At 38.1% G+C, this 12,092-nt stretch overlaps 1 protein-coding gene and 1 long non-coding RNA gene across 5 annotated transcripts in view; both read left to right on the top strand.

Annotated features, from left to right (window-relative positions):
* Positions 1-12,092, top strand: part of LOC129347324 (uncharacterized) — a 496,469-nt gene that overhangs the window by 195,883 nt on the left and 288,494 nt on the right. The gene's annotated exons all lie outside the window — the stretch shown is intronic.
* The window catches only part of sfswap (splicing factor SWAP), a 69,120-nt gene that overhangs the window by 6,310 nt on the left and 50,718 nt on the right, over positions 1-12,092 (top strand). For both annotated transcript variants that reach the window (XM_023278522.3, XM_023278525.3), the window contains exons 3-7: positions 1,330-1,461; positions 3,398-3,474; positions 8,291-8,516; positions 8,737-8,837; positions 11,590-11,728. In XM_023278522.3, the coding sequence (XP_023134290.2) occupies positions 1,330-1,461; positions 3,398-3,474; positions 8,291-8,516; positions 8,737-8,837; positions 11,590-11,728 (675 nt within the window). The remainder of the gene's footprint in view (positions 1-1,329; positions 1,462-3,397; positions 3,475-8,290; positions 8,517-8,736; positions 8,838-11,589; positions 11,729-12,092) is intronic.

Below are 12,092 nucleotides of genomic sequence, written 5' to 3'. Positions count from 1 at the left end.
AAAAAACAAAGACACAGCCACTACCTTACAACACAAACTTACCTGAGAGTCATAATACAATGCAAAACGTGGCGAGTACTGTACATATACACTGGTATATTGTACAGGTGTGGAGAATGGATCAGCTGTTTATTAGGGGGATGGCAGTGGGGAAGAAGCTGTTCTTGTGTCTGGTGGTATTAGTGTACAGGGCTCTGTAGCGCCAGCCAGAGGGGAGGAGGGAAAACAGTTTAGTGACGATGTTCCCTGCCCTCTTCCTGGTTCTAGTGGAGTACAGTTCCTGGATGGAGGGCAGAGGGGCTCCTGAGTTGTGTTTCTATTAATCAGTTGTTTTTCCAATCACATACTGTAATTTAGAAGAGAATTACTCAATCATTTGACCTCTGTAACATCCATAGCATCAACAACCTTATTTTGATCAGTTCATAATAATTATGAGTCAGCAATAGTGGATATTAAAGTAATTACCAATGAATAACCGAAGATTTGTTTATGTTGCCTAAAAAGGATTACTTTTAAAATGCATTTTAACACGAGACCAAATTTTGTATTCAGGTTTATGAACATTAGCAAAATTCTCCAATCAGAAGTAACCATTTTAGATTTTCACAAGGCTGTCACCTTACTGAGTTAAATGCTAAGAGATGACATATGAATTTTTTTTAAAAATCAAAAAACAACCGCAATAAAACCTTAAAATGTAGTTTTAGTCCAGTCACAGACCATTTTTGGATGTGTTTGTTTGGTTCTGTAAAAGCAATCTAACTTAACTACAAGTTGTCCTCTGCAAGTTTGACCTAAACAGCTTCTGTAACCATGTGCACTTTTTATACTTGGATGTGAAATTAACATTTGTTAGCAGTTTTCTGGAATGAAACAAGATCTGACCCAGGATACCAATGCACAACATTGCTGTTTTGATATTTAAAAAGATGGGACCTTTTCTCTGTTTACTTTGTTGCTTTTACCTCAGACACATCAGTGGGTAGAATAAACAATCTCCTCTAGCTTTTAGCAATGCATTTTGGTTCACTTAGTAGTTTCCTTTGTGAAAAGAAATCAAACCAGAGGAAAATGCAGCAAGTGTACCGACCACATCCACAGGTTTAGACCAGACCAATCAAACTTTGGTTTGAATATGCCCTAAAAGTGTCAGAAAAACTATTTGCTACCAGCTTGTGATGCTAACTGAGCATGTAATTGATACAGAATAGTGCAAGTTTTCCAAGGCGACGTCAAAATAGAAAATCATGACCAATTTGTGCTCTTGGAATATAAAATGATTCACATTTTACTCACTTTTTCTCTGTGTTTTCTCATCTTCTACAGAGGAGGAGTACAAACGTCTGAGTGAGGCTCTGGCTGATGAAGGCTCCTACAACGCAGTGGCCTTCAAGTACAGCGCCGACTACTACGATCCCTCCCAGCCCACCGAGGAGGAGGAAGCAAACAAGGAACCTGGTGAGAAATCGTCCGATAGTTAGTCACATAGTTGATTGGTACACGGTGTTGGATGGATGGGGCAAAGCCAGGAAATAAATACGCACGGCTTTATTATTAGCCAACACTACAAAGCACAGGAATTTGCAGAATGGTGTTTTCTAAAGTCATCAAAGTCTCGCTTTTTTCCTGTTCCCCCACTATGGCTCTAATGTGCTTCCAGTGGGTTACCAAACACCCCTGTAGTCTTTTAGTTATTCAAAATAATCGCACCGCAGTGTGCATACAGATTTTGTGCATGAAAATCTGGGATCTTTGATATACCCTTTATGTCTCCAATGTGTTGTTTGTAGTGGGCTCTGTGCCAGATCTATGGTTTTAGCTGCTAGGTTTAGTTTTTGTATTTTGGACTTCTGCAGCCTGTAGTGAAGAAGACTGCAGCTGTTTCCTTTTAAAACTATTCTAATCCATCCAAAGCAACCATCTGCAGATGCATACCTTCGAGGGGGCAGCTGAAGTTGAATTTGTGCCTGTGAAGCACGCATCAAAATATTGTACATTATCGCCTCGATTAACAGCCTCTCACTGCGTTTGTCATTGTGTTTGGTGCTCCATCCATACCTGAGGACCCATGTTGACCCAGTGTGTTTTCTGGTACTTTACCTAAGCTGTCATATAAAATTAATTCTAACATGAACCCCAAAATACAATCTTAACCTGTGAATGTGACTTTCCATAAAAGTCCTCATTCAAGGGGTAAAACTCAATAGTTTGCACACAAACACACTTCTGCACATTTAAATATTTGATGTAGAGAATATGGGAAGCACCTCCTGACAGGTCAGCTGACTTGATGCCTCTCAGTCTCTCTGGGAAGTTTGCAAAGCTGAGACCAGGGTATTAATAAGTCTGCTAAAGCTCCCTATACCTGTGGAATCAGCCTTTTGGGAAGAAATCAATAAGGTTCATAATTCCTGTTTGGCAGTTTTGATCTGGTTTCCAGTTTACTCTTTCCTAAACATGACAAATACATCTTTCTGTTAGCCTCCCTCTAAAACCTCACATCAGCTGTTACGCATTCATTTCATAGTTGTGCATTTCATATTCTATCAAAATAAGGAACCTAATTTGAATATGCTGTCTATCAGCTGAATTTATGTAAATCGATTTACTTTGCCTTCACCGACTTTCTATACTGTAAGAAGATTGCCTCCTTTTGGAGATGCTGAGTCAATGTGTGGCCGTACTGTACGTAGTTTTGAATAAAGGTGATGCTGGATTTTGTTGAAATGTGTAATTAACAGCGGGGTATACATAATGTTCCGCTTAGAAATTAGCTGCATTATCCAAGTTCAAGTTAGTCAGCCATGATAATAATCCTATTATATAACTTAAGCAATGGTTCAGAGGGTGTCTTCAGTGTTTTTTTCAGAGTTGTGGCAGTGTTTGGAGGGTTTTTATTATGTATCCTCACTAAATTGGAGCATAAAAGGCAGTGAAACACACTATATGGTTTTTATTCCTTGGCAAAAGTTGATTTCAAATGGCACCTACGGGACACTTTCCACTTCAAGCCAAGTGCAATCCATCGGCCTGGTAGAAAGACTGAGTGTTTTTTTTTTCCATCCATAGATGTTTTGTATTAAATTGAAGGGTTCCTTTTATCACTCTGCAAACTCCCCAGAGGACCACATAAAAAATTTAAGATCATTTCCACCTGACCTGTATGTTGTTCTCATGATGAAGGTAAAGGCTGGAAAGGTATTTTACTTTGATATATTTGTGTAGTGGGGAAAATAGTGGAAGGCATGTGCTTCATCCATTTTTCAAATGTTTGAAGATTCTGAATTAATCGTAATTTTGCCGCTCAACTGGGTAGATATCCAGTAGGGATTATTATTTTTCTGTTACAAAAATTAACGAGAGTTGATATTATTCTTTTTGTTCACACGCACAGAAGAGGCCGAGCCTGAAGAGAGTGAAGAACCGTTTGTTGCTCCCGCTGGGCTTACTATCCCTCCTGATGTGGAACTGGTGAGTGTTAGATAATCTGCTGCCTTACGACTGTCGTTATCCTACTGCATGCACATATACACCATGTGTTTAGATGTTATGTAGTAGTCCACATCATGGGGAAGCGGATTCTGAAGTCTGTAAGTAAAGGTGCACAAATCCATGGTTTGGAATGAACCTCTGTTTTGGAGTCTGATACATTTTCGGTGCAACAGACAAATAGAAATGCATAAATTTGCATTTAGCCAGAAAACAAAACCCTAGAAGTGTCTAATGAAGCACTCAAACACTGACATATTAGCAGTCAGAAAAGACACTGACTTGTACAGTGTCAAGTATAAAATAGACAAAAAGAAAAAATGTCATTTCAGACAACATATTCATAATTAATTTATATGAAGCATTATTAAAACCGACTGAGCAGTTTCAGACAACAGTTGCTTCACTGTCAAAACTTTCTGGGTTTAACCTGTGCTCTGTAATTTTCATTCCAACACTGTGATTATGTTGTCATAAACAGATTTCTAACAGTAATTACTTGGATCAACAAACAACCAAACTAAGGAAATGTCTCAAAATGCAGTTGTGCAAAATGCAGCTTTAGCTTGAAAATGCCAGAAACTAGTGAAAAATTACACTTGTCCAAAGCTTAAATGTTTATTTTACAATCACAAAAGAATAAATAAACCTGGACGCAGACACATTTTTAGTGCTTTCTTATGCACAAAAACTTAAGTACTTTATCACTCATTGAAATCTTTGCTGACAGATTTTCTTTTGTTTTGCTAAATGATTACTTCGCTCAGTGATAAATGAATAATTACTTATCTTTTATTGAAAACACGTAGCTGTAAAATAATAGACTGCTCAGTGAATTTGTGTCCAGCAAAGGTGGTAAGCCACGCAGATCAGGACAGTTAATTATTTGATAACTATAGTTTTTTTGTAGACGAACCTTTGTCATAGTTGCAGCATTGAGTCTGTGAATAAGTCTCAGTCAGCCTTGCACACCTGGACACTACAATTACACCCTGTTCTTCTTTGTAAAACTGCTCAAGCTTGGTCAGGTTGCTTGGGGATTCTGAGTCCTTTACAAGTTTAGCCACAAATTTTCAATCAGATTGAGGTCTAGGTCGTGACTCCAGATCATTCAGCTTGTTGTCTTTCATTTATTTCTGTGTAACGTTCCTTGTATATTTTCTTGCAGGAAAACTAATCATCTTCCAAGTCACAGTTCTCTTACAGACTGCATTAGTTCGTCCTCTAGAATTTCCTGATGCTTTCCTGCATTCCGTTTATCCTCTACAAGCCTTCCGATAAGCATCACCACATCATGATGCTACCACCACCATGCTTAATGGTGGGGGTTGTGTGTTTGTGATGAGATGCAGTGTACGGCGTCCGTCAAACATACCGTCTCGTCTGATGGTCAGAAACTTTCATCTCGTCAGACCAGAGTCTCTCTAGACTCTAGTGGACATTTAAGATGAGCATTTTTCCAGCAAGTGGCTTTGTTTTTGCCACTCTCCCATAAAGCTCTGACTGGTGAAGAACCCAGGCAGCAGTTGCTGTATGCAGTCTCTCCCATCTCACCCACTGAAGCTTGAACTCCTTCAGTCATAGGTGTCTTGGTGGCCTCCCTCACAAGTTCTTTCTTGCACAGTCACTCAGTTTTTGATGACGGCCTGCTCTAGATTTATGCATGTGCCATATTTCTTCAATTTTTTTATTTTTAAGTTACTGTTTTGGCGATTTTTGGCTTTATTTGACAGGTTAAGTTGAGAGGCAGACAGGAAAGTAGGGGAGAAGAATTGGGGGAAGACCTGCAGCAAAGGGCCGTGAGCTGGAATAGAAGCCAGGTCGCTGTGTCAGGGATTATAGCCCCTGTTTATGGGTCACCCGCTCAACCAGTTCAGCTATCTGGGTGCCCATCCTTCCATTTTTTAAAATGATGGATTTATCTGTACTCCAAGGAATATTGCGTGACTTGGAAATTTACTTGTATCCACTGGCTGATTTGTGATTTTCAGTTGCCTTTTCAAGGAGTTGCTTGTCGTGTTTCGTGGTGCTGTTAAAGTCAGGAGTACTGATTCACTAATGATGGGACCTTTCAGATACAGGTGTCTTTATACTACAATCACTTGAGACATATTCACTGCACTCAGATGATCATCATTTCACTAATAGTGTGAATTCTAGCACCAACTGGTTGCACCTGTGTTGAATTAGGTGAGTTAATACCTATGTAGTTACTTATTTTACATTTAATTTTTTCCATTATTTGAGATTACTTTGAAGAAATCTGTTTTCACTTTAGCATTTTTTCTTAAATTCTTGTCAAAGAAGCCATATTATATTGATCAAGATTCAGTGTTGAAAAGCAATTAAAGGGAAAAACTTTCAAGTTGTTTATTAAACAGCCAAAACACCCTTGTGTATACGTACATACTGAGCAAAACACAGCTGCAGTCCATAATCTGCATATATTAGTCTCTGTTTCCTCAATTTTCTCTGAAGTGTATTTCTTATTAGGGATAATACTGTCAAGTTTTGTTGTGGCCAATCCCGGTCCAAGCCTTTTCATACAGGCTGTCTCAGACGCTGTGTCCGACATAATACCTAAATGTTGAATAAATATGTGTCTGACAATAACAGCTGTAGTCTAAATTTGAAAGTCATTATTCTTCATAAGCTTCTTATTGAAAATGTTCAAGGCCTTGGTTCAAAATTATGAGGCTGGTAAGTTTAAATTATTGATATGATATGAAAGAACAGCTTCATTACAGCCAATACTAATCCATTAATGTACGTATGCCTGGATAGTCCTGATACCTATCTGTAGAGTGGCTCAGGCCATCTTCATTTGTCATTATTAATTTTTAAAGCTTATTGAATTTTCCTACATCAGGAGATAGCAGGGAAATACTTCTGTCTGAGGTCTTTGCCGGATTCTAACTAGGCCGTTTTTTTGGGTTTTTTTTTTTTTTTTTGCATCTTAGACCAAAAAGCTACAAAGAAGCAAATATTTACGAGTGAAATGTGGTTTATAGTGCTGCAACAGCTTAATGATGCTAATATATTTATTCAAGTAAGATTGTGGAAATGGGATTTTAGTGTGCTGTGGGTAGTTGGTGGTGATATGCAACAAAGGTCCCAGATCAGGTTGGAGCTCATGAGATCATTTTGATGATCTTTCTGTACATAAATATAATGTAAGTTGTACCTTATGCTTTCAATGTGCTGATATTCTTTATGGGTGTTCTTCCGGCAGCACTAGTTCTGAGTTATATATTTAGGAGAGGATGCTTTGCTTGCTTACATCACAAACATAAAATGAGTATTTCACTCTTTTTCCCCCTAATTGCTGAGTTCCTAAATGGAAGTAAGAAGAGCTGTTGTATATCAGAAAGTCTTTGGCAGTTTAAAACGTGATAATGGTCAGTTGGCGCTGGTCACTGGCATCTTTTTAGCCAAGCTAGTATTTATTATGACTATCAGCGTGATGAGATGTGTGTGTTCTTCTGAAGATTGCTGCACTTCTCTGCACTCTCTAGGTAATGACAATGATTAATCATTGAAAGCACACAAGTCGAACAATAATGAATGAATAATGGACCGTTCCTTGTTCCACTGATTTCCACCCCATTCAGAATTAATGCCGTCATGATGACAATAAGAGCGCTTGGCATGAAAACCTTTACGAGACAAAATGGCTTGTGTCCTTGGCATGAATAAGCCGTTCATACTGTGCATTGCATCTTAATGTTGGCTCTCTCTAATCTGTAGTTCTGATGCTCATGTGTCACCTGTTTTGCTTGAGCTTCAAAAGAATTTCAACAAGAAACATTTTCTGTTTTGCAAATGTAAAAACAAGTGTATTTTCATAGATCAGTGGCCAAATTCAGCCCAGTTTGATTTCCAGTGGCTGGACCAGTAAAATCAAAGCATAATAACCTATAAATAATGACAACTCCAAATTTATTTCTTTGTTTTAGTGCAAAAAAGTCAGTTCTGAAAATGTTCACATTTAAGGAATTATCTTTTTACAAAACATTTTGAACAACCTGAAATTTCTTAAGAAAATTAAGTTCAATTTCAACAATATTAATGCGTCAGTGTCAACAAAAAAATGACAAAAAAAGTAACAGAATGACAAAAAATAGACAAAAAACACTAGTAAGACAAAAAGGAAACACAAAATGACAAAAACATGAGACAAATGTCAAAACTCAGACAAAAAACAAAAACAAGACAAAAATGACAAAAATAAGAAATGAAACAAAACAAAAAGAAACAAAACAGACAGACCAGTCAAAGCTATAAAAAAAATGAGACAAACGACACAGAGACAAAAAAAAGAACAACAAAAACGATGGGCAAAATAACAAATAAAGCAAAACAGAAAATGACAAAAATAAGACAAAAAAATACAAGCGAGACAAAAAGGAAGCACAAAACGACAAAAACATGAGACAAACAACAGAAGTCAGACAAAAAAGGGCAAAAACAAGACAAAATATTGCAAAAATGAGACACAAAATGAACAATCTAGTGCTTTACTTTAAGATCAAAACAACTTGTCATGGTCTAGGAATTATTTTAAATTTATAGTTTTACAAATTTACAATCTGCAGTTAATGTCTTCTCTGGAATTTTTACTCTTTCCAAAGTCGTCCCGCGGGCCGGAATAGACCTTCTGGAGGGCCGGTTTTGTCCCGCGGGCCGCATGTTTGACATCCCTGTCATAGACTAAGAAAATAATTGTAGAGTCGGTGTCTGCTTTAAATATGAACAATTTAAAATATCTGTGTCTATTTCTTGACTTTTCTTTTTGTAGCCGGCTACCATCAAGACCCACAACATCATCGAGAGGACGGCCAACTTTGTGTGTCAACAGGGGGCTCAGTTTGAGATAGTGCTGAAAGCTAAGCAGGCCGGTAACTCCCAGTTTGACTTTCTCCGTTTCGACCATTACCTGAACCCTTATTACAAACACATCCTGCGGGCCATGAAGGAAGGTCGATACAACCTTGTCTCCACCAGCAAGCAGGAGCAGTCGCAGGGTGAGTTAGAGCAAGCGTTCAGTGAATCCACAGCTGTTATGCATTAATGTAGACATAAAATCTCCTGAATCAAGATGTGTCATGTACTGTGTCTGATGCTTCTATATTTCACGGGCAGTTGAACAACACAGAATAATACTGTAACAAATTAACTGCTGGCATCAATTGTAATGGCTACACTTCTATACATACAAATTTTATTGTTGATCTTTTGTTGTAGAATCTCATTCTGATGATTCTGACGACGATGGAGACGGCAGCTACCTGCATCCCAGTCTTTTTGCCCCTAAAAAGAGCTCTCGCCTGGAGGAGCTGGTGAAGGTAATATTAATAGATAAATAGAGCTTAATACTTTAAATTGTATTGCAGCCCTGTTTACTTTGTGGAGCAACATTTTTCTGCTAGTCCGACGGAATACAGTTTCTGTAACTTGAGAAGAACCTGATCTGATCCTTAAAGATATAATATGTGATATTTCTGCATATAAATGTCTAAAAACAACAAGACCAAGTGTTATCAAAGTGGCTTAAACCCTTTATAGTGGGAGAAAGCACCAGAAAGAACAGAGAAGAGGGACTATGTTTTCACTCTTGTTTTCATTGCTCACATGTGATGGATTATGGTTGTTTTGATATGATTGTTCTGACCACCACCAACAGCGCTGGATATCCAGTGATTAAAATCACCTCATAATTTTGATCATAATAGCTAATAGGGATGGGTATTATTAAGATTTTAACGGTACAGTGGTCCCTCGACATATCGCGGTTCACTTTTCGCAGGATTTTGTGGTATATAGGTATTTTTATATATTATTTTAATTATTTTTGCAGTAAAATAAGCATTTTCTAGCCTAAAAAATGAAAAAAAAATCTAAAAAATAATAATTAAAACTTATTAAAAGAATATTAAATGGGAATAAAATGCGTAGTGTACAGTGCTGGGCTCTGATTGGCTCAATGACTCTAGCATCAGTCTCCTCCATCTCCCGTGTTTAGCAGCATTCAGCATCTGGCCTTGTCCATTCTCACTGTGCAGTGCATTCATCTCATCGTCATCAGTTCTGCACAGCTAATTCATCATCATCTTCATCATTTAACTTGTAGTATATTGACTGGTGAGTACACACGTAGAATTTTCTATGTTGTTAAAATCACATAGGTATGTATATGGTCGCTAGTTCACTTCTTTTCGTCTACTGCATGGGGTTCTGGAACGTACCCCTGTGATAGACGAGGGACCGCTGTATTACTACTCTTCCCGATACTGCTCTCCAATCTGGTACTTTAACAGTACTTTTGAAGCAAATTAGGAACAGAATTCACATTGCTTTATTCTTTTTTCTTTTTTTTTTAAAGCCCTTTCTTTCCTTTGTCACTTTTAAGTAAATAATTCTATACAGGACTTTCTCTTTGACAATATTTTTACTGCGCAGTATTCATAGTGTTACTCCGGAAATCTATTTGTACAACATATATATAGTTCGATGAAAGTACCACAAGACATATTTGCCTGCAGCCCCCAGATCAACAAATCTCCCCCTGCTCTGAGCAAAGTTGCTCCAACCATTACAGATATAACAGATGTGACTGATGAGCACACCTGTCGCTAAACAATCAGCTGGCTAATGGTTACTTGTAATCATTAACCCATGTTGGTATAATTTATTCAATACATTGTATGGGCTCCAGGCTGTTTGCATATGTAACAGACCCAGATTAACAAGACATGAACTATGAGCTGTCTAATTGTGCATTTCTCTGCCTGTGAGTGATTAACCTTTTGCCGGATGTTTCGACAGACTGATTGTGTTTCTGGTCTTACAAGCAGAAGACCTGTAGGGCATGTGGCAAAGAGTATTGTCGAACTGGACTGCAGTGAAGTGTATATACACATTACCATAGTCGCCAAGAGCACATCTGGATTCGGAGTAGCAAAAATGTATTTTAGACAAATTGGAAACTCTGTTGGTGAGATAAAATTTGCAAGATAACGTTTCTGGAGCAGCAATAAATAGGAAATCTATTTTCTTAATTTCTCCAGTACCGACAGCAGAACTGGTCTTTGTGGAGCTTATTGATACTCCAGTATTTGATAATTTAGTCCTGGAGCCGGTTTAATTCTGAGATTCAGTACCCATCCCAAGTAGCTGTAGAGATAGTCAACTCGTGTTGATAAATTATCAAGTACTAGTTAGTAAGCTAATGCTATTTGCAGGCAGTGAAATGATGTGAATGACCAAACATAACGTAAATAATACTTCACATTACCTCTTTCGTGAACGTGATTTCTGCCTGAGCCACATCAGACTGATTTTTAGACAACGTCCTATGAGCCTTTCCTACTTGCAGAATGTCATCAAACTGTGTCTTCTGTTATTATTTTGATTGAGAGACATTACAGACAGAAATTAGTTGGAATATTTAAGATCATTGCGCTTCAAGATACTTGACTGAAACTGGTTTAATATATCCTTTTAATTATAATACTGTGTAAATATGCTGTAATTCTAGCTTGTAGATGACCACTGTCTGCCATCTGAAATTATTTTTACATCTCTTTAGTGCAGTCTGGTAATATGCAACGGTTCTATTCTGTTCCCCTGGCTTTATGTTGCAGCTTTTTGTTCCTGCTTTCATGTGTCCTGTCAGGACAGTCATTAGCCTCTGAGCTGCCAGAATGGAAGCATGTCTTTCTAAAGAAAAATAATGGCCTCCTTATAGTAAGAGGCATTTTGTCTCCCATCAAGAGAAATTTCCTCTCTTGTCGTATTTTATGGGGTTAACTCTTCAGTTCTGTAGATCTCTTACGCAGCACTGAGGATTGTACACATTTCCTGCAGACTTATGCTGAAATATTGCACTGTATTCAAATGAAAGCTAATATTGATTTCATGGTTTCTGACTTTAGAGAGCTTTGAATATGTGGTATATGCACTTATTATTACACTAAAATGGCTTGTCTCTTATAATACACCAGCAGTGTGATCTCAGTTGCTTAAGCATCACTTTACAAATACTCCCCTAATTGTGTGATGTATTATTTTCACCAAACTGCCCTTGTTCTTTTGCAGCCGCTTAAGGTAATGGACCCAGATCATCCTCTGGCAGCTCTTGTACGAAAAGCCCAACAGGAAAGAAATGGCACCGCAGCAGTAGCAGCCAAGCCAGAGGAAGCTGCAGCCAGTGCACCAGCGCAGTACTCTGCTGACCGTGAGTGTAGATTTTATTTTCCTTTTGAGAGAGAAAAACACAATACACCTGACATTTATATAGACTTATGTATTATTCGCACGGGATTAATATTACGTGGGGATCTGTGGTGATTTGTGAAGTAAACCCCACGTCTATGTTTCATGCAGTGCATTTGCACGAGATTAGTGAAGTCTGTATTCTACTGGAGTTTACTGACATTACAGCCCAGATATGTCCAATCTGTGCACATCTGATGGGTCACAGAATCCGGTGTGATGCCTGCTCTGTCCAACATGTTGAACCGACAGTGTTGCCAGGACAACATCATTTGTGCTTTCCAGAACCCTTAGGCCTGTACGTCACTGTTAAAACCCTGTGTTGT

Source organism: Amphiprion ocellaris, chromosome 17 (genome assembly GCF_022539595.1).
Source record: "Amphiprion ocellaris isolate individual 3 ecotype Okinawa chromosome 17, ASM2253959v1, whole genome shotgun sequence".
NCBI lineage: Eukaryota > Metazoa > Chordata > Actinopteri > Pomacentridae > Amphiprion > Amphiprion ocellaris.
Note: the sequence above shows the minus strand (reverse complement) of the source record. Positions and strands in the feature narration are given on the sequence as shown.